The 26,676-nt window shown below is 33.3% G+C and overlaps 1 protein-coding gene across 4 annotated transcripts in view; it reads right to left on the reverse strand.

Annotated features, from left to right (window-relative positions):
* SYCP2 (synaptonemal complex protein 2) overlaps positions 1-26,676 on the reverse strand; it is an 84,727-nt gene that overhangs the window by 35,425 nt on the left and 22,626 nt on the right. Inside the window, exons 11-23 of one of the 4 annotated variants that reach the window (XM_079129454.1) lie at positions 26,621-26,673; positions 25,390-25,435; positions 24,706-24,801; positions 20,849-20,909; positions 13,997-14,145; positions 13,111-13,185; positions 12,515-12,661; positions 10,257-10,356; positions 9,331-9,488; positions 7,490-7,559; positions 6,957-7,014; positions 6,356-6,489; positions 5,599-6,029 (exon numbers count right to left, since the gene is read on the reverse strand). In XM_079129454.1, the coding sequence (XP_078985580.1) occupies positions 5,599-6,029; positions 6,356-6,489; positions 6,957-7,014; positions 7,490-7,559; positions 9,331-9,488; positions 10,257-10,356; positions 12,515-12,661; positions 13,111-13,185; positions 13,997-14,145; positions 20,849-20,909; positions 24,706-24,801; positions 25,390-25,435; positions 26,621-26,673 (1,578 nt within the window). Of the gene's footprint in view, positions 1-5,598; positions 6,030-6,355; positions 6,490-6,956; positions 7,015-7,489; positions 7,560-9,330; positions 9,489-10,256; positions 10,357-12,514; positions 12,662-13,110; positions 13,186-13,996; positions 14,146-20,848; positions 20,910-24,705; positions 24,802-25,389; positions 25,436-26,620; positions 26,674-26,676 lie in introns of those variants that run through there. The other 3 variants (XR_013762214.1, XR_013762215.1, XR_013762216.1) reach the window with 3 other exon arrangements.

The raw sequence follows: 26,676 nt of genomic DNA on the forward strand, positions 1-26,676 counted from the left end.
CATCAAGAGTGAAATAATGGCATTTTCTGGTAAATGGATGCAAATGGAGAAAATCATGCTAAGTGAAACAAGCCAGATTTAGAAAATCAAAAGCCAAAAGTTTTCTCTCATTATGTAGAACTAGAGCAAAATAAGGTGAAGAAGGTGGCAAGAAAGGAGACTGAATATCATAAAGATACATGGCATAAGTACAGTAGGAGAAGAACTAGATAGAGGGAGGAAAGAAGGGAAAGGGACATAATTTGGAATAATTATTACACTCTAATAAAAATGCTAAAAATGAGACAAAAATATGAATATACACACCAATCAGCAGAGCAAAAACACATAAACATACACACACAGAAAAAATTATTCTTAATGAAAAATGAAGGAACTGTCTCTACCAATGTGGTCAAAACAGTCAACAAGAGAGAGAACTAGAAAAAGCACATAAGCAACCTTAACTTCTTCCTCTTTTGGTTTTGCTCACTGAGTTACCCTTTGGAATGGCCTAAGACTGAAGCTGGTTAAAATAGCTCTCAGCTTCCCTTCTCGCAGAATAAGATAGGATGGAGCTGTAAGTGCTGTCAGTTGGAGTTGTCCACACAGACCAGATAAATGCACTCCCAAGGGCTACTGCAGAGTGCTATGAAGAGAGTTCCAGGGGTTGGAGTTTAGGTCTAATCAGGCCTTAGGGGCTTTGCAGGGTGGTGTCTGCTCTTGAGAGATTAGCTCAACACAATACAGGGCCAGGCAGTTGCTCTGTGCTGGGAATCTGGATCTCAGGAACCTCCCAAGAATTCTACTCATGAGGCAGGGGAATCAGGCCTCCACCCTCTCTGCTGCCCACAAACAGCCTTTCCAGGCTTAGCCCAGAGAGTATTCACACCTGCCTGTTCAAATTCCTAACCCTCTTCATCTGGTCATCTGAGCTGCCAGACTCATAGGAAAAGCAAGCTGGGCTCCCCTTTGCTTTTTTAAACTTGAATCCCCTTGGGTACAATCTTTTCTGTGCCTGTTTCACTCACATTCTGCTAGGTACACCCTAAGCCACATGGCATGTGTTTGCCTGGGCAGTATGGCAATGTTGGCCATGACCTTGAGGCTCCACAACAGCAGCTACAGCATGGCTGCCTCAGGATGACTCCTATTTCAGCTCTCCCCAGCCAGCTGAGAAACAAAGAGTACTTTTGAAACACCAGTTCACAATACAGCATCTGGATCAGCTAAGTTCAGTCTGCTTTTCTGATCTACAACCTTTTCCATTCCAATTCTGTCTATTTTGTTTCTCTGTGTTCTCTGAGGTAGACTCATGTTTCTGCCCCTGCCACAAACGGCCTGGCTCCAATGTATTCTTTCTTCTTTGTTTAATGCACCCAAATTTCTGAATCTCTAAGATACTCTGATTGTCCAATGTTGAATTTTTGTGAAATCCCTTTCACCCACCCTTGAAAGAATGGACATTTTTTAAGCTGTCTGTTTTATCTCAACTCCCTAAGGATTCCCTCCCAGTAATGGGAACAAAGCCCTTAAAGCTGTTCCAGGAAACAGCCCCAAACAGAGAATAAAAGAGTAAATTGAGCCAGATAGCTAGACAGTGCTCAAACAGTAGGATTACCAGAAACTATTGACCAGAATCTACACCCTGTTGTAAAACATTGTGAAACATGTTGTCAGCAAACCCAGACCCCCTTTGAAATTTCCTGGCAGCTTTGTTCCCCCATTTTTTCCTTTTTTTCCCTTTTCCCCCTTTCATGTGCGACCCCTCCCGATGTGTGGTTTCTGCCTTTATAAACCTACAAGATTTTCTGCTAGGGACTCGACTCCTCGAGTCGGGTCCCAGCGCGCTGAAATAAACACCTCTTGCGGTTTGCATCAAGTGACGCCTCCTGCGGTTGATTGGGGTTGCCGTCCATCCACGGGACAGAGTTGGGGTTTCCTTTTGGGGGGCCTTACACCCTCACTGAAAAATAGTACTCCCATTGTTTGAATCCTGAGCCACGAAGCAACTAGGAATGCAGCCTTCCTCTCATCTACCATCTTGAATCTCCTCTAACTTTTTAATAAACAGCAATGAAATTAAAAATTAAATTTATATTAGCACCACCAAAATTAAATGCTTTAGGTATTATTCTAACAAACATGTGACTGCACAATTCTGATGAAAGAAATCAAAGGAGGTCTAAATGAACAGAGAGATATTCCACATAGATGTATAGGAAGCTCAATATTGTCAAGGTGTCAGTTCTTCCTAAGTTGATCCACAAACTTAATGCAATCCCAATTAAAATCCCAGCAAGCTATTTTGTGGTTATTGCCAAATTGATTCTTAAGTTTATACAGAAAAGCAAAATTCCAGAAAAACCAACAGAATAAGGAAGAACAAAAAGTCAGAGGATGCAATTGCATGACTTCAAGACATATTAAAATGTTACAGTAATCAACACAGTGTGGTAATGGCAGCATAGACAAAGTATCAGTTAAACAGAATTAAGAGTCCAGAAATAGACCCCCACAAGTACAGTCAACTGATCTTTGACAAAGGAATAAAGGCAATTCAATGTAGAAAGGATTCTCTTTCCAACACATGGTACTGGAACAACTAAATATCCACTTGGCAAAAAACATCTAGACAAAGACCTTATATCTTTCACAAAAATTAACTTAAAATGAATCACAGGCTTAAATTTAAACTACAAAACAAGAAGACTTCAAGAAGATGACATATGAGAAAATCTAGGGGACCTTGAGTTTGGTAGTGCCTTTTAAATACAATACCAAAAGCAAAAACCATGAAAAAACATAAGTAGGACTTCATTTAAATTAAAAATTTCTGCTCCTTAAAAAAAAATGACACTGTTTAAAGAATGACACAGACTGGGAGAAAATAATTGCAAAACATGTATCCGATAAAGGTCTGGAATCCAAAATACAGGCAGAACTCTTAGTTAAAACTCAACAATATCAAGTCAAGCAATTTTTTAATGCCAAAAGATCTGGACAGCTCACCAAAGAAAACATACAGGTCAGATGGTAAAAATATGAAAATATCTCAACATCCAGTCATTAGAAATTTGCAAATAAAAAGACCACTACATACAAACTCTCAATCCTTGTTGCCAGGAATGCAAGAGTACCAGATACTTGGGAGGACAGCAGTTTTTGTTGTTGGTGTTTTTGTCTGTTTTTGTTTTTTTACAAAACTGAACATATCTCTTATCATATGATTTGGCAATCATGCTCCTTGGTATTTTTTCCAAATGGAAAAATGGATGTCCACATAGAAACCTGCACATAGATGTTCACTGCAGTTTTATTCATGACTGACAAAATGTGAAAGCGATCAAGCAAACTTCAATAGGTGAAAACAAATCTTGTTAATCTACACAATAGAAATATAATGCAGCACTAAAAAGAAACAAGCAAAAAAGTCACAAAAAGACATTGAGAAACCTTCAATGCACCTGATAAGTGAAAGAAACCTCTGAAAAGACTACATACTATAAAATTCAAGCATATGACATTCTGGAAAGAAAAAAAAAACTATGGAAGGAGTAAAAAATAGTTTCCACGATTTTGGCAAGAGGAATAAACAGGTGGAGTATGGGAATTTTAAGGCAATGAAACCATTTTGTATGGTACTGTAGCAGTGTATACATGTTATCATATATTTGTCAAAGCACACAGAATATACAACAGGGATTGAACTGTAATTCAACTATGGACTTTAGTTAATAATCATGTTTAAATAATGATTCATCAACTCTAACAAATACACCACTTAAATGCAAGATGTTAATAATAGAGGAAATGGATGAGGGAAAATATAAGAAGTCTCATTACTTTCCACTCATTTTTTTTTTTTTGTAAATGAGAAACTTTTCTAAAAAAGTCTACTAACTTTAAAAAAAATGAAGACTGAAAAGAAGTATTAGTGTATTTTTAGATTTATAAAATTTTAGATAATTTAGATAATTTATTTTAAAAAACCCTAACAATACTCTTAAAGATATGAGGTCTCCTGATTTTATATTTATATTTTCCTACATAAAAGGTATATGGAGTTTTTTAATTGTAGCAATATGGACATAAAATCTTTTTAACCATTTTGAAGTCCACATGCTTTTATAAATAAGTAATAAATTGTCATTTACTGTACTTTGTGATAATCAGCATGAAGACATGGTTTACTTGCTTGATAAAAATAAAGTAAAAATGAGCCTCCTCTAAAATAGTGTGATTTCAGAATTTTCAGTATCATTAGAGCCAGCTTGGGAAATCTGAACTACAGAGGCATACTCTGTGTGAGATACTAAGTAGGAAGGCAAGGCCAGACAGATGACTACTTTAAAGTGATCCATGAATGGCAGGAAATATTGTGTAGTGATACAGGGAGTATGAAGAAATGAAGAGAACTTTTGAAAACTGCAAGTAGGTTTTTAAAATATCATACCATGTCTTAGAAGAGAAGATTCAGTTTCTGCACTTCCAGAAAAAAGAAATGACTAGATCAGAAAAATTTTGTGAAATGTTTCTAACACCCTTCCCCCACCAAAAAAAAAAGTTTCAAATTAAAATTGAACGATATAACTGTGCTTGGACAGTTGGAACCTCACTTCCTCTAAGACTGAGGCAACTAAATAGCGGCTAAGAGTCTAAAGAGAAAAGAACAGCATACTAGGAATCAAAAAAAAAAAAAATGGAAGAAAGCAGACAAATTAAGCATGAAAAGTAGATTATAGGTTAAAAAAATTTTAAAGGAAGCTGTCAACAAATTAAGTAATGTCTAGATCAGAATGTATAAACATTTAACATTGACTCCAGAAATTTGGCAACTCAAGTATTAACAGTATTTTCAGAGGATAAATGAAAATCAAAGACTAAAAAAACTTGATCATCATAGGAATGGCAAAAACCATTATTGGCAGTAAAATGTATTTTAAATAAAAATTTTCCATAATCTGTATCTTGATAGCAATTGAAAAAATTTATGATACCTTTTACAAAATGTAAAATTTTCTTCTGTGCAAGTGTGATGCACAGTAGCTTAAAATGTCTTGGAGATGTGATAGTGAGATGATTAAGTCTGAAAAATAAAGTTGGGGCTCCAGTAAGGATGAGCAACAGTTACAGAAGATAGTCTCTTCTAAGCTATTCACATCCTTTCCTGCAAACACTTGTAAAGGTTTAACGTATTCATCCAAGAAGAATTTGAGATGCTACTATGCTGTGCTAGGACATGCAAGAAAACAAATGCTGAATAAACACAGTCCTTAATCTCTGGTAGGTTAGTCACAGAGGAAAATAAAAAATAACAGTTTATAAAAATGAAAGAATTGCTTGGTATGTGTATTCAAAAGGTCAGAATGGAAGGAACTCAAAGAGATAGAAACTTCAGGGTTCACTTATTCTCCACTTTCACATGCCTGTTCTATCAGGGCTGAGATTAGGGAGAGATAAGTAAGAAGGATAAGGGGACCCCTCCTTTCAGGGTCTATGCCTTCAATTAAAGACCAAGGCATTACACACATCATGCAGCTACCAAACTTGCGCTTTCTTGTGTAATTAAGTAGGCACCTTATTCATATAAGACATCAAAACTCACTGACAGCTCACCATTTGTTTTTCTTTCAATTCCCAGGAATTAAGTTCAGAAGTTACTTCTTTCCCTGATTTTCTCTGACTCTTCAAATTTTTTCCAGGAGAAGGGCTTTTATCACAAATAGCAGCATTCACATCTTTTGACAATATGTATTTCTTCCTATAGATCAGAGATTCTTCAATTGTCTTATTTAGAAGAACTGATTTAAAAGTAGTTTCAGATTCAATGTGCCAATCACTCTGCTTGGTATTTTCAGTATTTTTCTGCTCTGAATACTGTGGATGATTTTGTTGTTGATTGTTTCTTTTGTACAATTCTTCCGCTTTATCTATTTTGTTAGGTTTCACTATTTCTTTCTTATATCTTGCCTTTCCTGTTTCTTCAGAATCATCATCAGATATAGAAGATGATTTTTGTTTAGTATGAGTCTTGTTGATACTGATATCTAATGGAAGGATGAAAAATTAATTCTTATAAAATGCATAAATTTATAATACTTTTATTTTTTCCAGTAATGGGAATTGAGCCCAGGAGTGCTCTACCATTGAGATACATCCCAGCCCCTTTTTCACTTTGAATTTTGAGACAAGGTCTCAGCAAATTGCCAAGGCTGGCCTCACACTTGTAATCTTCCTGCCTCGGCCTACTGAATAGCTGGGATTACAGGAGTGTGCCATTCCACCTGGCAATATCTAAAATTTGTTAAAACCCAAAATACGTGTTAGACATCCAAGGAAGTTACCACTTCATGCACATAAAGCTATGTTTCACCTTGATTAAATGTGTCTCCTGAAAAAGTACTGACTCTTTGGTTATCACATAGTTTAATGGTTGTTACAGGTGTCCAACATGCCCATTTTGAGTTCATTTTATTTTCACAGATGTTGTCTAAAACACCAGGCAGTCTAGAAGAAAATAAATTCATTTGCTTAATATAAAAATTAGCATATGACTCTTTAGACTTTGACTTTTATTTAGTCCATGTTTATTGAAAACAACCTGTTTAAACATGAAAATATTTTCATAAGACATGACAAAATTTAAAATTTAGAAAAAGTACCATTACTTCTACTATTTTAATATCTACCTAAATATATCTCAAACTTTTCATGTTCTACTATGTATTTAAACCATGTTATATTTTTTTTCACATTCATACATTTAAAAAAATCTCTCAACTTAAAAAGTTATGCTGGTTAATATGGAAATAAAGTATAGGCCATTTCCCACTGTGCTATTATAATAACTGTGCAAGATTTATGCTATAACTAATATTACATTTTAATAATATAAAGGCCTTTTTCAAATCTGTTACCTTCATCTAAAAATAACAATATACACTTAATTATTTGATGGATTTTCTCATACTTACACAGGTTTATCTATTTTTCTCACTGCCTGTGATTCAGGAACAGTGTCCTGGAGTTCATCTAAATAAAACAAAAATGATATTTTCATTTTTCAAATAGTTGGGAAGAATCAGATAGGGGTTAGTATAAAATTCCATAATTTCAGACCCCAATTTACTGGAAACAGAAATTGTCTTCTATTTCTTTGCAACCTCAAACACACCAAAGCACATTCATCATAATTTTTTATTCTTTTTCAACTCAATGAAAGTCAGTGGGGCTAAAGAGAAGTATACAGAGAAGTACCCTCTTTCTCTGTTATTTATTTATTTAGGTACCAGGAACTGAACCCAGGGATACTTAACCAATAAATAACATCCTCAACCTATTTTATTTTTTATTTTGAGACAGGGTCTCATTAAGTTAGCTAGGGCCTCACTAAGTTGCTGAGGGTGGCTTTGAACTTGCAATCTTCCTATTTCAGCCTCCCACATTGCTGGGATTACAGGCATGCACCACTACAAAAGCATCTAAAATTACACTAAAAAGTACTTACTGAAATTTTGGTTTGGAAATTCAATGTCCTTCTTTTCTGTCTTTTCTACAACTTTAGCAGTTTTGATATGCTACAAACACAGGAAACATTAATGTAAACTTGAATTAAGGCATTATATGAAAACTTTTAAAAGTTGGGTATTAAGATTTGAAAAAGTAAATCTGTCTTGCTAAGGAAGTTGGACAGTATGTATATTTTATAAATGCTATGCCCATTCTAGAATATTGCCTATTCTAAAATGGAAGAAACTACCTTTCATTGCAGACAAGGAGGCAAAAGATCATGTAAGTTTTCTAATCCCATTCATAACTAGAATAATAATTCTCATCTGTTACTGACAATTTATAGAACCTCCATGGCACATCTCCTGTTGTTGCTGATGTCATAAGTCTACACCTCTTTTCTCTTTTCACTAAAGTATTTAGAGGAGCTGGAAATTATCAAGTATTAAATTATTTTTAAATTTTTGGCCACCACCCAGGTAAGTTGTTATCTGCATTAAGCTTTCCTCTTTTCATAGCCACAGATTCACACTTAATGCAGATACAATTAAAATATGCTATCACTTTCAGAAAATATACTCTCTATCCCAAGATATTTTACCTTGCCTTAGCAATCTTTTCTACTTAATTTAGCCAAGGTTTTCTACACTTGGAAACAGCTGTAGAAATATGCATGTATGTTTTTGGTTGTCACAATGTCAAAAGGGTTCTCCTGACAATATGTAAGCAAAATTCTAGCTACCATGCCTATCATTTACAATACTTAGGACCATGCCAAACAACTGAAAAATAGTGCCTTTATTAATAAATACTTAGCTCAATAATTTGAACCATTAGTTTTACTATTTTCTCTCTTCAATTCTTATTTTCCACAAACACCCATTTAAATTTTTTTTAAAAAAATCCACCTATGTACTCTTTCTTTAAATATGAGAAGGAAGACTACTATGCTTTGAGAATATTGCACACATTTTTATGAACTAATGACATGATCAAACTCAGATTTAAATTTCAACTTTGCCTAACACTTGTACTTATTCTCAGGTTTCTCCTTTAACTCTTAGTAGTGATTTTAAATCTTTACATGTTCCTGACCCCTGCATCAACAGATCCCAGGAGAAATTTACCATGTTATATTCCAGGGGAAAATAAAAGACCATTAAGTGTTCTTCATCTATAAACTTTTGTTTGTTTCTCCAAGAAACCATTTTTGTCTTATTCATTCCCTATCCTGTCCCTTCAATAACCTGGAATGAATGCCCTTCTCTTTAATATTCATGTGACTAACCTTTATTGATATTTTAAAAATCAATTCACCCTCCCACATATCCTTAAAAGGTCTCTGCTGATTTTCATCCTTTCCTCTAGCTATACGGTTAAGTACCTGCCTCTTCAATGGTTCTTACTGAAACCTCTATGTACATCTAAAGATGCTTACACTATATTGTGATTATCTTATTAACTTGTCTAATTCCATGAGAGACTTATGAAATACAAAAGAAAAGAATCCATTTGGATCTCACATTTCTGTACCCTCTAAAGCCTTCCCTGTAACAGATGTTAACTTGTATCACAAACTCTTAAAGAATGATAGAAAGTCCTTTTCTCCTAACAGTGTATAAACTGCAATTATAGTGAAGAGATGTTCATAAGTTTTACTACAAGCATAGTAAATGAGTAATATTCCAGAAGGAATCTACTTTCAAGGATAATAAATGATATCTAGAAAAACTACAAATGTAGAAACAAAGAGACATTGCTTATAAGAGAGGTTAACTCAATACATATTTCTATGATAATCTGATAACAATTTTAAAAATACTCCCCAAGTGTAATTACTTTGTCTGTATTATCTCTTCTATTTATTCCTTCAGCTGGTCTAGGTTTAAGTGATACAGCATTATCCACTCCATTTTCTGATGTTTTAGAAAGAGCAGCTTTTTCTGCAGAACTTATCATTTGCAGTGGTGGTTTAATTCTTCTTCTTTGTGGTGTTGCTAAAAGGAGGACAAAGGATGGCAAGAGTTTTTTTTTCTTTTCTATTGCAGTACTTTTCAAGTGAGTAAGATAAAGTTCTAGGACAGTTTCCAAGTTTCTAGTTTACAGGAATAAGTAGACATGGATGCCACTCATCAAGATTAGAAGTTGAGAAAAAATGTCAGGGAGCCATGTAAGAGAAACTTAATTTTGGACCTATTATTAAGTTTGAGGAACCTGTCATACATTAGGCAACTGCCAGTAGATTTGGGGAATGGAAGGTCAATATTAAATTGTCAGGAAGACAAAGACTTTGTTTAAAGCCACTAGCACAAAGTATCAATTTTTTCTAAACGTTTAACTCAGTATGCCAGGTACCAGCTATATGTTTAACAAAGATTCCCTGTTGAATGATGACTTTCATTTCATCCTCTAATCTTGAGGAGATAAACACCTTGGGCTGTATCACAGAAAAGACACTGGTTCTAAATTTAGCTAGACAATAATCTGTACAAAATACAAACTGGGAGACAGGAATAGTCAAGCAGTCTGTTTAACCATTATCAATGTTTTAACCATTATGTTATGCTGCCTCCTGCTTAAATTATGATAAAATATTAATGCTGAATATTAATATTTTGAAAAATGTTTATATCTCAATTTGTGAGTCATAATTTTATAAATTTTATGTACCTTCAGGAAGACTATGTTAAAATTTCCCTGAATTAAACATCTTCTCCTTTAAAATATAATACTTGTTAAAAATCTTTTCAGACTATAAAACTTACATGTGTTGATTAAAAGTACTGGACTTCTCACAGTGTATCTATCTGCACCAGGAACAATCATCGATGCTTCAGACATTTTTCTTTTGCTAGGAGTAGTTATCTTAAACCATGAGAAACAACCACAGTAAACATACACTTTCTCTTGAAATTAAAAACACTACAATTTTACTTACAATATGCATAAGATAAATACTTTTTAAAAACAACACAATATTCAGAGATTTCTGTGTTTCCCGCTGACTTGAAAGGTTTTATCCACATTTTGTATTAAATAATCAAAACAAATCAGAAATATTGTTTAAAATAATATTTATAGAATATCTAAATTTATACAATATAGTGCTTTCATGTACAAACTAAAAATATTTTATTGATATTATTTATCTAGCTAACCATTAACTTGCAATTTCCTATCCTATACCATGATGATGTTTGTACACATGCTCAGGTAAAATTATTTTAAAATGCTTTCACAATATGAAGCATTCTTTAAAACTTTTATACACTTTTTTGCAAATGGAATTAATTATCTGTGCAAACCAAAATGCCTTTGGAGCAAAGTCACTACAGGAATTTAGAGATCTGGTGGCACATAAGGAGAGGCTCCAATAAGGATTTGTATTTTTCTATATCAATCCAGAGTGAATGATTTATTTATAAGAGTAACAGAAGTAGATAAGCAGAAGTGGGGATTATAGGGGTTCGGAGTTTCTGAGGGTACCACATAAAGGAATAGATGGTAACATACCATATAGAGGAATAGAACAGCTATTTAAAGGAACAATCCCCTAAATCAGAGTGGAGAATAAACCATGGAACAGGGATGTGGGGTAAGGGTGGAAAATACAGGAGGAAAGGGAATTTTAACTAGAAAAGAAGCTTTAGAACCAATAGATTCTTCTTAAAGAAATTATGGTTCTTGTGACATACTGAATGGGAACTGAAAAGTTACTTATTCACATGAATGCCTCAAATAGTTAATCCTTACTGAAGTCACAGCAGAAGTTTAACATCATTGTGGCATTTTTCCAAGTTTCACATGCTTAAGACTTTTCCCAGAGTTTACAAAAGTTTAAAGTGAGATCAAAGAATATGCATTTTTTAAAAAGCACCCAACATGATTCCGAAATCAAGATGCCAAAGCTAGCTTTTATGATCTAACTGTCTAGAGGAAATAAAAGATGTCATTTTTCATTTAATTGAGGACACAAGACTAAAGGAGAAAATACTGAGTGAAAAACATTCCAAAATGTATGCAAAAGCCTGTGGAAAGTCATAGTTCCTAAAGATAAAAGATTAATAAAATCTGAAATAGAGAAAGTTCCAAGAAGAAAGAAAAATTGAGAATTGTAAATGTAGGTTTGCTTTAGATGAGAAAAGGTTAAAAAAAGGGGGGAGGGGGAACAAACAATGTGATTGCAGGCCTACAGAACTAAATCAAAATCTATTGAGTCAGTGGGATAAACACAGATGATGAAGCTTTTTGAGCAAAAGAATACTGTCAGAACACTGATATTTAAGCAAAATCACTGGTATACCAGGTATAGCTTAAATCAAGTTCCATTAGGTTTCTTTAACCTAGATGTACTGAGATGAGTAACAGTAGAAGGAACAAAGAAGAAAGGATATGAGAGACACTATGAAAAGGACAATTATCACCATCTTGGTTCTATATATTGGGGGAGAAGATGCCAGCATCAAGGATATCACCAGAAAAATTAACAGTAGTATTTTTGAGGTATGGAAGCAGATTTTAGGCAAAAAATAATTGAGATTAGACTTTAGAGAACAACTTGAAGAGACATACAAGAGGAAACCTTAGAAAAAAGAATGAAGATGCACTGAATAGAACTTTGAGGACAAGTCTGATACATAATTTAAGCTTTTAAATTATGTATACAAAAGAAGCTCTGCAGGGAAGGAGTAAAATGTTCAGAACACTGGTTATTAAGCTTTTAGAGAAAATCTATAAAAAAGTAGATGAGAGAGAAAGTATCTCTGATGTACCAGAAGTAGGAAAATAATTAGAATGCCGATTCCATAGTAAACCTGTTCTAACTTCTAACCCTACACGTATACATAATTTGCCAAAATACTATCTTCTTTGGTTTGCATTTGCAAAACACAGGAGGGAACTGAATAGTTATTTATCAAGGCCATTAATATATAAATGCTAGCTAGCTAGAAATGATTGTCACTTATATATGACAATGATTTGACTTACGCAGTATTATAAACTATTTTGACACCATATTTACCTCAAGCTGACTATTTTTTCCATTTCCTTGGTTACTGTTTTTGATGTATTTTGGAGGCTCAACAAATTCCTTTTGAGGATTAGATTTTTCTTTTAAACTACTGAGTTCTTCTTCCACTGGTGAGAATTGACTTTCTGGCACTAGAATCTTGGTGAAGAATGTCAGGAAAAAACTATTCTTAAAAATGCAAGTCATAGAAAGTTCTGAAAACCTACTTCATGTTTTAATGAAGCTCCCATTCACCTCACATTTACAAATGTCAACTCTTTTCCTCTTCTATTCTCTTCTATCCATATACCAATTTTTACAAAGTGACTCAACTAAAAATATCCACTTGCAAACAAGTTTTGTCTTTAGTGAAAGAACATTTACTTCTAATCTGTAAAGTTACCAAACCTGGTGTTTATCAATAACTCTCTAGTCTCTGTATTAAAATGTATCATTAGTGACTTTATAAAAATCATACACATTTTATTAGAGTACCATTAATATTTGCTTTTTTTTTTTAGATATTCACCCAATATCAACTTTATTACAGTTGTTATTTACTCTTAAACTTTGCCCATTGATAAAAATCAAGTAAGTCAGAGATATACCTGTGATCCACTTGCATCAAAAAGTATATGCACAGATGTTTTGGCAACTGAAATACCTTGTTTTCTGGCAAATTCCTAAAATTCAATTCAAAGTAATGTCATTTTCTTTCAATTTAATGCAATTATTTCCTACCTATTTTCTTCCATGACTACCAAAATATCCCTTCCTCATATACATAAGTACCATTCCTCATAATGCTTCAATTACTTCCTACTAACCAGAGTCTCCTTGGCTTACCATTTTGGTCCCTCTACAAAGCTTCCTCACCAATATATCTTAATTATCTTTCAGCATAAATCTTCTGTACTATATAAAATTTTTAACATAATATCTCCCCAAACATCAGATGAATTTTCACCTCAAATTATCATTAAATAATATTTGGCTTAAAATGTTTTCCACAGTCCTGGAAAGCATCTTATCCAAATCTTTCTCTTTAACTTTGAAGGCCATTCAAGTCCCAACTTCATAATAATGCTTTATCTTCAAACCTCTTACGAACATTCTCTTTCTTCAATTTCCATATACAACTCATTTTCCTAAACAAATTACTTATTTCTTCTAAGGTATCATTTGTATAATTCTTACAATGCTTACTATCTTGAAAACAGTGCTTTGTCTCATTTTACTTTTTAAACATGGGCCAGGAATTCAATAATGTTCTAAGCTGTTGCTAATTCTGTCACCTGAGATATTTTCTAATAAATATCTCAAAGGATATGGCTAATAAGATGATGGCTATTCCATAGTACAAATTTAAAGAACTACATGTCATTTTAAGAAATATAGAATGGGGAAAGAAAAGTAATGAAACTTTTAGCCACGAACTAGGTTTCTAGAATTACAAACATAATAAATATTTATTTAAGGAGTTAAAAAACTTACCCTATATTTATCAGCACCAAAAATTTTTTGAGTCACATTAGTGATTTCTAATGATACATCAAAATACAAAAGCAATTCCTTTCCTTCTCTTTTACCAATTTTTACTATATTTTTCAGAATTACCGTCAGTAGCTTCTTTGATTCTATCACTGTATACAAACAAATCACATTGATTAATTTATATTAATTTCTATATCACTCTAAGTATACTAAAAATAAGAAAAACAATATATTAATTTAGATTAATTGAATTAAACTTCAAACTTATAGGACTAACAGTGTTTAATCAATTCTGGCATTATCTACTATGTAAATAAGTCAAGTCAATTTACCTGTAAGAGTCACAGTGTTCTGGATCTATGAATTATTTGCTAATGTCATAACTAATGAAACAGAGAATTCAACAAGACTGGACTCTTAACAGATTCTTAACAAAATATTCCTAAAATACATTTAAGAAAGCTGTTTCCTTAACTTTAAAAAAGGTTAGCAAAGAAAATAATTTCATACAATCACTAAATTTCTAGGCATAAGCATCTATTTAAACATTTCTATTACATATAGTTGTCATAAACATATACTTATATGTGACAAATAATTATTTGATAAAAATTAAGTATCAAGAAAATGTGAAGTGAATATAGTTCTTATCCTTGATGAATTTTTAAATCCAGAAAAATATTAAGTGCCAGTATATAATCAATACTTCACTCCACTCCCTAGAAAAGTTACCTACAAATCACCTGGCAACTGATTAAGTTGCCTATATTATGGACTAAGCCCCAGGCCCAGGACCACCATTGCTCCTCTCCTACCTATGGTGGGGCTACTATTGTTGGCTGAGAAATCTCCACACCTGCACCCAGAATATACTTTTGGGCAGGAAGAAAACATGTAAAAGGTAGAAGGACCAAAACAAAATATGGAATTTCTGCATTTGAAAAAGCTCTGTAGGCCACTTCATGTCTTAAGGGACAAAATAACCCTATGGGTTATGAAATTTTCTGATTCTTACGATCTTTGCTGAAAGAGAAAATGTTTTAAGTGCTTTTGCACAGATATGTTTGTGAAACTTCCACAGTAATGCCCTTTAGTGGTACAAATTACTAATAGATTGAAGATAGTGGTGACAGTTTCTAATTCAAGGAGTTAAAATAGTTGAAAAACAGTCATGGGCAATAGTAACAAGTTTTCAGGCTTCAGAGATGAAAATTTAGGTGGCTTTTAAGATGATAATGTTTCACATTTTGATGATGAAGATTAAAACATTTATAATCTTTATAGAATATTATTGTTGATTGTTTTATCCATCTGAAAATGCATTTTTTCTGAGGTCTGCTGTGAACTTAAATGTAATATTTGCTTTCATTGCTTGCAAGCACATAAATATGAGATTACTTCAAACTTGTGATTTTCCTGAATGCTTTACCGCTGTCTGTACAAAGATTTATGCACATATATTGTGACTACCTATTCAGAAATTTATTGATACTTATTTTATTGATTACTTAAACGAACTTTCTGGTACTTGCTTCAACTGCTTGGAATATGTTCATGGCTTGCTTTGTTTTTAATTTGTTAGCAATATTACTGAGATTCTAAAAGACTTCCTGTTACATTGCTTACTATAAAAATTAAATATTTATAGATATCAAAATATCAGAACTTTATTAACATATTAAGATAAATGGATGGTTTCCCGTATACTATAGTTACATTAATATGTATGTTAATATACTTTTATCCTGAAAAGTCATTTGGAAAAATCTTTTAAACCATTTATACCTAATTTTTATATAAAAGTATTCTCACAAATCACCACTTCACATTAATCAAACATGGGACAAAGGGAATGCAAAGACATTCGAAAGATGTTAAGAGGTAAAAATGAATGATCATGGAAAGTGGGTTACGTATAGGAGAGGAAACAGTCAAGAATGATTTCCATATCTGGCTAAACTAAATGATTATCATACCATTTATTAAGACAGGAAATGAAGAAGGAGCTCTTTAGAGTATGATAATGAGCTTAGTTTCATACATGGGTTTTAGATATTTGTGAAAATATCCAAGTATAAAAGTTTTATATCTGCATCTAGAGTTTGGCTGAGAAATAAGAAAAAAAATATTTAAAAATAAGCTGTGACCAACATTGTCAAATGTGAGTAAGTATAAGGACTGAAGTACCTGTATTTATTTTTAATTATGAGCTAATTATTATCTTGACAGTGGAAAAGTTTCAGTGGAGTTCTTAATACAACAGAATATATTAAAAACAGAAGTTAATGGGAAGAAGAGAAGGAAAAAGAAAAACTATTCTTTCAAAATTGGCTACGAGTGGAAAAACAGCTAGAAAATGACATGGCTTTTTGTTTTAAGGTGTAGATATGTGACCCCTTTTTATGCTGAGAAAAGAAAGATGAGCTATTAAGAGAAAGGAAGAAGATATAAGAGATACAAACTAATGGAGCAAATAACTGAAAAATGTGAATGGAGAACTCAGAAAAATTAGTTTTCCAAAAGAGTAGATATACCTTTTCCATTTACAGAAGCTATTTTTTTCTTTTTTCTTTTTATTTTTTGGGACTGGGTGAGGGACTGAACCCAGGGATGCTCTACAACTAGTTACGTCCCCAGCCTTTTTTATTTTGGGACAGGCGCTCACTAAATTGCTGAGACTAGCCTCAAACTTGTGATCCTTCTGTCTCAGCTTCCCAAGTTGCTGGGATTATAGGGTGTGCCACTGCACCTGGCTATAGAGGAGATTTTTTAGAAGGATATGGATACAAGATGTTTGGAGGTGAAGGGTCTCAGATATTAAAATCTCTAGACATTCTTACCTGAAAATTTCATGTTTTTCTGGGTTATCACCATCATAGTGAGAGAGATGAAATGAAAAGGGAAACCCATCTTAAGGATGATTATAAAGATTTAAATAGCTGCTGGTGAGAGTCAGAGAGAAGAGGGTCACTATAGACATGGAGGACTGCCAAGTAGCTGTGGGAGAATCTGAAGCTGAAAGTTAGAGACTTCCATTTGATTAAGATGTGGTAAATTGTGGCAGGCCAATATCCTCCTAGAAAATAACAGGAAAAAATTAAAACTCAAATGTTTAGTTCTTTTGCCTATTCATTTATTGGGTTGTTATTATTATTAGTGTTAAGCTTTTTCATTTTTTAATACATTCTGGATATTAATAGCCTGTCAGAAGAGTAGCTGGCAAAGATTTCTCTCCCATTCTGTAGGCTCTCTCTTAAAAGTTTCCCCTGCTGTACAGAAGTTTTTAAATTTGATACCATTCTGCTTACTGATTCTTGGTTTTATTTCTTGAGTTTTAGGGGTCTTGTTGAGGAAGTCAGTGATTATAGCAATAAGGTGAAGTACTGAGTCTAGGTTTTCTTATAACAATTGCAAAGTTTCCTAATTCCAAGGTGTTTGATCCACTTGAGTTGACCTTTGTGCAGGGTAAGGGATAGGGATCTAGTTTCATTCCTCTACTACAGATAGGATATATGCTGATGGCAAATCTGGATACTTTTCTCCAACATGTTTTTGGCACCTTTGTGAAGTATATGACCATATCTCCGTGGGTTTGTGTGTGTCTTCTATTCTATTCCATTGGTCTTCCACTTTTTTTTTTTTTTAGTTAGACACAATACCTTTTATTTTTATGTGATGCAGAAGATCAAACCTAGGCCCTCATGTGTGCCAGGTGAACACTCCTACCACTGAGCCACAACCCCGACACCCTTCCTGTATGCTTTGATAACAATACAATGCTGTTCTTATCACTATAGCTCTAGAATAGAATTTAAGATCAGGTATTGTGATGCCTCCACGTATCACTGTTTTTGCTTAGTATTGCATTGGGTATTCTGGATCTTTTATTCTTCCAAATGAATTTTAGAACTGTTTTTTCAAGTTCTATAAAGAATGTCATTGGTATTCTGATGGGGAATGCATTGAATCTGTATAGTGCTTTTGGTAATATGTTCATTTGGGCAATATTAATTCTGCCTTTCCATCAACATGGGAGATCTTTCCATCTTCTTAGAGGTTTTTCACCTCCTTGGTTAGATTTATTACCAGCTATTTTGTGTGTGTGTCTGGGGCAGGGGTTATGAATGGAACAGTTTTTCTGATTTCTTTCTAAGCAGATTCATTATTTGAGCATAGGAAAGCTATTGACTTTCCTATTTTAATCTGTATCCTGTTACTTTGCTGGATTTCTTTATCAACTCTAGAAGTCCTCTGGTGGGAGTTTTTTGGGTCTTGTATATATAGGATTAACAGACACTTTTCAAAAGAAATATAAATGACCAGCAAACAAAGAAAAAAAGTTCAACACCCCTAGCAATCAAGGAAATGAAAATTAAAACAATGCTGAGATTTTATCTCATTCCAGTTAGAATAACTATCATTAAAAGAATACAAATAATATATGCTAATGAGAATGTGAGAGAAAAGATACATTCATGCATTGTTGGTGGGACTTCAAATTAGTACAACCATTTTGCAAAGCAGTATGGAAATTTCTCAAAAGACTTTGGAACCTCATATGACCCAGCTATCCCCCTCCTTGGTATTTACCCAAAAGAACTGAAATAAGCATACTGTACCATACTATACTATACTTACAGCATACTACAGTGATAAAGTCTCTGAGTTTTCTATTCCTTATTCCAGGCCCAACTGATTAGCTAAATATTTGCTGGTATATTTTGGTTCGAGTAGTTTTTCTTTCTAAGCCTACAATCAGAGTTGTCAAATGTTCCTACTGGAAAAAAAAAAGGTGGCAGGTCTTGCTTGTTACATCGACATACCCTGATACCTTCAAGCATGATTTTTTAAAAAATTTTTATTATTTTTAATGTTTTATTAATTTGTTATAAAACGAGGCTCATTTCAATGTACTCATACAAACATGTAATGTGATTTATTCCATTTCAATCTCTGGTACTTCTATCTTCCCTCCCTTCTCTCTCCCTGCTTCTTCTACTCTACTCTTACTGGTCTTCCTTCTATTTATTTATTTATTGTTTTTGTCAACTAGCATCTTATAGATATACATAAAAGTGGAATTCACTGTGATATATTCATAGATGTACTAATAGCAAAATTTGGTCAATTTCTTATTATAGTTCCTCCCCTCTCCCATTCTCCTTATTCTTTCCCCCTTGATTTCCTTCCTTCTACTCCACTGTTTTCCCTTCTATTTTCAATGGGATGCCCCACCCTTATTTTTAATTACTCACTTCTCTCTGGCTTCCACAAAAATGTGAGAAACATCTGATCTTTGACTCTGAGTCTAACATTTCAATTAGCATGATGATCCCCAGTTCCTTCCATTTACCAGCGGAAGCCATAATTTCATTCTTTTTTGTAATGGCTCAGTAAAATTCCATTGTGTGTGTGTGTGTGTGTGTGTGTGTGTGTGTGTGTGTGTGTGTATCTTTATCCATTCATCTATTCACAGGCACCTGGTATGATTCCATGACTGGGCTACTGTAAATTGTGCTGCTATAAACACTGATGTGCATGTATCAATACAGCATGCTGATTTTAGTTCTTTTGGATTAATATCAAGGAGTAGAATAGCTGGGCCATGGGAAATCTGATTTTCCCTACATAGCAATAAGAGATGGATAGAAGCTGCTTGAAGTGGCAGAGTTCTCTTTAATTGCTCTGGCTAGGACTTGTAGTACATACCTGTGTATAAATATCATACTGTATACCTCAAATACATAAAGTTATTATGTATCATTTTTTTTAAAAGGTAGAATTAATTCTATAGTAGTCCCATGGCTTAGAAGCAAAGTGCTGCTTCAAAGAGGGGCCAGCCTAAAACATGGCGTAAGTTTCCCTCTCAAAACATTTCCTAGATTTTGTACTGAATGGACTAAGGTTGGAGAGCTGGGTAGAAACCTCTAAAAGATAGAACTGTATCTCTTACAGTCTCTCAGATTCAAAAGACAGAAACCTATCGGGTTCATAATCACACCAAAAGGATAAAGGCAACCAAGGTAGAGAGAAAACCTACTAAAATGAACCAAATATGGACTAGCATTGATGATCATACATCACTGATTAGTTCTTTACTCTCCACTTAAGAACAATGAAGAGACTCTCTCTGGTGGAAGAAGCATCTGGAGCCTCTACAGTTCTTTCATATACCATGTCCTCCTGCAAAAAGTCACTCTACATACCGAGAGACAACAATGTATGACTGATCAAGAGAGGAAGCAACGGACTTTATAAGATGATCTGAAGATGATTCAGGTAATAGAATCATGTATTATTAAAGTTAATAGATCTAACATGGTCTTTAAAATAACTATTGTATGCTAAAGAAAAAATGGAAATAGACAAAATAGGGAAAAATGAATTATCTCAGCAGATTCTATGAAACCTATCATAAAACAAGCTAAAAGAAAAGGAATACATGAAAAACGGTCACAATGGGTCACAGTTTAAATATGTTTCATTTAACCAAAACTCATGTTGAAACTTAACTCCTCAATGTGGCCATATTGGGAGGTGAAGCCCAGTGGGAAGTGGTTGGCTCATGAAGACAGAGTGCTCATGAATGGATTAATGCCTTCTTAACTGTGCATGAGTTTTCTCTCTCTCACAGGACAGTATTACTGTCAGCGCAGGTTGTTATACAAGCAAGTTTTGCTTCGTTGGCTTTCTTGTTTCTTCTCTTGTCATGTGACTCCTTCCATTTTCTTCCATAAAACCCTCACCAAAAGCTGACCAGATGCGGTCATTTGATTATGGGCTTTCTAGCCTCTACTACTCCCGAAGATAAGAATCAACAAGAGAACTATAAATGACAAGGCTTCAATGTACCTTCAATGCTGTACATTTGCACTTTTTCTTCAGGCACAGTGACTGCTTCCCACTGATGATCCTTAAATGTAAAAGCAAGTTTTGACAATAAATTATAGTTTATTCCTGATTTAAAATATCTTTAAATATAATTTTTTAAATTTTATAAATGATATAATAGTATTAATTTTATAAATTCTTATTCTTAATGCCCAAAAAGAATGACTGTTACTATTTGAGGATATTCTTTTTAAAAACTTTTCCAAATCCTTTTATTCTTCCTTTGAAATATTTTGTGAAGACATAGTCATTCCTCAGTTCACACTACTAGTGCCTATATCTCAAGTCTTAAATCATAACACTCTTTAATTGGTTATTCTTGGATTTGAAAGCAAAATGTGCATGAAAAAGCCTAAATAATGTGTGCCCTTCCAAGTATTTTCACTAAAAAAATCTGTATGAATAAAATGATACTGAATTTGCAAAGTTGCAGTACAAATTATACACTAGCCCCTAAAAAAAAAAAAAAAATGGGACCCAAAACCTTTCAGTTGTGAAGGAACTGTTGTGAATTCCAGTTGTGACTCTTGTGAGGAAAATAATTCTAATTATTTGCTCTTTAAAGAAAAATGCTTATAAATGAAGACATACAGAAATTCCTCAATCTCTTCACTAATTCTCTTCGCTTCTTTGCCTTAGTTGAAACTGGTCATCCCTGAATGGCATCACTATCTTTCTAGTCTTCTTCAATTAGGGAACTAATTTTGCCATACCTCAAAACGCCAGAGACAGGGGGAACGTATTGATATTCACATCTCTCTCCAAAGTTCTATAAAAAAAAAACCTTGCTGTTTTGGGACACATGATGAAACACAGAGCCCCTTTAAAATCAAAAGCAACTTCCTGAGAGTTGTTTTTCTGTGTCTGGGATTTCCTCCTACTGAGAATGGAGGCTGAGGGGCTTCATGCTAACCAAGGAAGACACCAGGGAAACAGGCTGTAACTTGTTTCTGACTAGCACATCTTAGCTAATCTACATATGTATGTCTCCTGCCTTTCCTCCCTCAGTACCTCCCCTCTCATAAGAACTGAGTCCCTGAAGATGGAGATTTGAGACAGAAAGGTTTCAGTGGGCCCTGGTGGAATCTCCATTCCTGGGAACAATGGAGCCCTTATGTTCTATACCTAGTGATTATTATCATCTACCAATTGCAGAGCAACTCTTCCTCCTTATATACTAAGATACCTTGTTCACTGCTTCAGTTTTTTCAGAAATATGTTATGGGAATTTAAACCAGATTTTTTAAAAGTAGAAATCATAGTATAACAAGCCCAAAATATGCTTTTACCCAGCTTTAACAGTTATCAGTATTTTGTGGCAACTTATTTCATCATCACCTCTGAATCTGTTTTATGCACTTTTCTCTTGACCTCAATTTCTTCCTCCATCTCCCGCCCCCATATCTGCCCTGCAGCATCACTTTTAAAAAGCTCCAATCCTTAAGATAAAGTTTCTACAAAATAAAAATTTTAAAAATTCTTCCTTTAAATTCATGTTACTCTACCTACTATTATGCTCTCTTTCGCTTAATTTGATGTCATGGCTTCTCAACAAAGATTCCAATCTTCCAGGAATGCCTAAACTCTCATCATTTAAGTGAAATTGCTCTTTAATAAATCACTAGTTTTTATTTTACTTAACCTTCCAGGAGTATTTCATGGTATTGATCACTTTCTCTTACAAAAATTCCTTTCCCTAGTCTTTCATAACACTACACCCTTCTAATTTGTTTTCTTTGAGATGATTTTTCTATCTTGAAAAAATACATGTTTTTCACAGTTCTTCCATGCAGACTCATTAAATCTTTGTCTTTATTTGTCATCTATACAAAGAGAGTTTCTATAACTCTACTTATGGCTCATTGCTTGCACATGAGCTTGGGACCAATCATATTCTACTGCCTACCAGATCTATGCAAATGAATAGTCTACAGTGTCTCCAAATCAACACATTCAAAACTGAACTCCTCATCCTTGCCCTATAAAACTTAACCTCCTGTGACAGTATCTCCATCCATCTAGTTACCCAAGTTTATCAATCCTTTTTATTATAAAACAACTCACTACATTTGCTCAATTCTACCTTCCCTTCAGTTTTTCTACCATCCATCCATTCTCACTGTCTCTTCCCAAAACCATGACATCATGACTCTTCACCCAGACTACTGCAAAAGCCCCCAAACTACCTCTGATCTCGGTCCTTTTAAATACATTCTCCCCACTATATTTTAACCCCTTCTCCCCATAGTGGAATCTTTTACATGAGTGCTTAGTGCATATCTAATACATAGTTAAGTTCTTAATAAATATTTAATGAATTAATGTTACCTCTTACTTGAAATCATTCATTGGCTCCACACTAACTTATTTTTCCTAACCCTCTATGCATTCTATGCACTAGCCAAACTACATATCATACAGTTCTTTCACTATTCATTTATTTGTTCTGGCAACCAACATGAGCCCTTGAACGGCTATGAACAAAAAAAAAAAAAACAAGTCCCTGATCTCAAGAATATTACGTTCTATGAAGGAAAAGTAGAAAACAAACCACAAATAAACAAAATGATTTTAAATATTAACATACTACTATTATAAGAATTCAGAAGCAAGAGGATTCAAAATATATTTTGGGGAAGAATCTCCAAACATCTTGATCAGTGTCAAAAACATAATTTAAAAATGCATTATACTTTCCCTATCATATATTATACTATAGTATGAGTGCTTGTTTTTGGTCTAAATCCCATTAGACTAAGCTGAATGAAGGCAGGAATTACATTAATAAAATACTCTTCTCTCAAAATGAAATTTCGATTTCTAAAGGAAAATTCAGTTAAATACCCCTATAAATCCTAAAGGAAAAATACACTCATGAAAACTGTCACTGTCTCTTAGAAGTTGAGCTAATCACTGGAATTCTAAAATTCAAAAAAAATGAATTTTAGAATTCAAAAAAAGTAAAAGAATGTGGAAATTCTAAAAAGAATGTGACTAATGTTCACTTATAATTTACCTGGAACAAAAAGCAGAATTCTATAAAGAAACCAAATAAAAAGACTAAAAGCCTTATCACCCACCACTAATAGGTTAATAAATGTCAATCAAGTCTCACTCAGAATTTGGTAACCTGACCATACAATTCCAAACAGAAGTATGCCAGTGTACCGAATATGAGGTAGAATCTGTTAAGAAACAATGGTTCAAGGATTTTCTTCAGGTAAAGATCAGTAGAAAACACTCCACATGTTTAGAAGGCAAATTCACTTTCAAATGCTACCATATCAATTACTCATTATTTCAAAGAGAAGATTTTATGAATGAATAAGACTATTTATCCCCATTTATTAATATTAATTTTAACATAATGCCTCTGTATTCGAATAGCTGCCTTTTTTTTCCTGTTTTTGTTTTTAAATAATGTGGTGCTGGGGATTGAACCCAGGGCCTTACAGGAATTAAGCGCACACACTGCCACTAAGTTATATTCCCAGGCCCCACAGCTGTCTCTTCTAGAGTTAATTGACTTTGTGTGAATATTCAATTCTGAATTAACATAATTTACTTCTAAAAGGTATATGTTAAAATTAGTATTAAAATTTAGCATTAATTTTCCTGTTAAAATAAAACATCAGAAAAAATTTTCATTTCTAACTAGCTTGGTAGGTTACTATGTTAAAATTACAAGGGCTAACACTGAAATATATGAAATGAATAGCCAGAAAACTAGAAATTTTTAAAGTAGATTCTTAAAGAACATTTAAAAATTTTTATACATACATACAAACACAGAATAACATGGGAGAAATAAAGCTTACATCATTATCTCCAGCAATGTAGAATGATAGAGTCTGGCTCCCAAGATTAAAATCAATCCAAAATTCCTCAAGTTTTTCATCTGATGGTATTTGTAGCTAATAAAATGAACATAGGACTAGTACATACTATATTTATAAAATGACAACATAAAATTATGATCAGGTTATATTCATGGTTGTATTATCATCTTAATTGGCTTTTAGGTTCTAGAGTCCAGCAACATTATATTCCATAAAAAGGAAAGGTATTCCCTGAATTCTTTCTGAAGGAAAAAAAAAGTATAGTTTGAAGGGAAAATAAGAAAAAAAAGAAAAAATAGACAAGTATAACACTTAAATTTATAGAGAATCAAAGGAAAGCTATTTCAACATTTTATACAGAAATTAACATGTGTCAAGAAGACACAAATATTCCAAGCACTAATAGAGGTTGAAAATATTAGACTGAATATATTTGTGAATGATAAACAATAATGGGCTTGATTAAGGAAACAGGAGAAAATGTGGAGAGTCACAGCTACACATATGCTGTCTCACAGAATTATTCCTAGTGTCATAGACACAATACTAAACCAGTCGTATTTGTGATCTAATTATAACTATTAATTTCTTTTATCGAATCCCATAAATTACTTCACTTTCCAATCAATTAATCCAATACAATGTTTGAAATTTCAAACTTACCTCATATTTATCAAGAAATGCTGACAAACAAGGAAATGTAAAGACCCTGAAATACAAAATAATTTTAAAAAATTAATAAGCCTTCACAACTTAATCTTCTCCAGTTATAGACTTTATTACCTTATAAAACTGGTGAATTGGGTAGAGAAAAGCATATTACTTTGAGAATACTACTCAACCTACCATTTTGACAAAGTAACTATATCAAATATTTTGTGTACTATCAGATATGAGCAGAAATCCCTAATTTTGAATACACTGCGAGTACAATAAAGTTCTCATAGTAAAAGACAAGTGAGTAATTCTGATAGTAAAAATAGCTAACTTCTTGTGGTGCTCTTTCATGGTCAGATACTATTTTAAACACTTAAACAATATCTCATTTAATCTTCACAATAAACATGAAGTAGGTATTATTAGCATTCTTATAGCTAAGGAAACTGAAGCAGTAAGGTTAAATAATTTGTGTGTATATGGGTGTGTGATATATATATATATAAATTGTGTGTATATGTATGTATGTATGTATGTGTGTGTGTGTATATACACACACACATATACACATATATGAAATAGTAAGGTGTGAACTTACAATTCAGATCCAGGTAATATGACTCCTTGCATTTAACCCTCACTCAATTTTTCATTTCCTTAGTAAGTAAAGTAAATACAAACTAATTCATCCAGGACATCGATCCAGAAATCGGGCATTAGATATACTGTTGTTCTATCATTATTAAAAAAGCATACAAATTTGTATTAATGCATTCTTTCATACTCTGCCTGAGTTTAAACAACCTAAAAAATCCTTCTTATGTCTATTATAAAGTAATGAGATGATGTGTTTGCTACATACTTTCACACTAGTATGTACGTGAAGAAGACAGTTTTAAGAAACATATATCTAGATTGTTATTATTCCTCAAACACTAAATATAATGTCTATACAACTCTGAAAGACTACAAAATTTGGAGGTTCAAAATTAATAATATGAATTAAATCAGAATGCACTTTTTCTTCACAAAGTATAAAGCAAAACAAAACCAGAAGAAGATTATTTCAGATTACTGGTGTAGTAATTGACTAAATGATGTAAAATATTGTTTTAAATTAAATATCCAAGTTCACTACATACTCCATCCTAACAAATGAAGTTCTACTAATAAAGATTTAACACTAGTTGCTCCCTCTTGAGCTCTATTTATCAGTAAATGGTTGAATTGAGTTTACCTTCTTTTATCTCCAAGCATGCCATTTACAAGGTTGAGAAATATCCTGCAATCCTA

This window comes from Sciurus vulgaris (assembly GCF_902686455.1).
Source record: "Sciurus vulgaris genome assembly, chromosome: 2".
In the NCBI taxonomy this organism is placed as follows: Eukaryota; Metazoa; Chordata; class Mammalia; order Rodentia; family Sciuridae; genus Sciurus; species Sciurus vulgaris.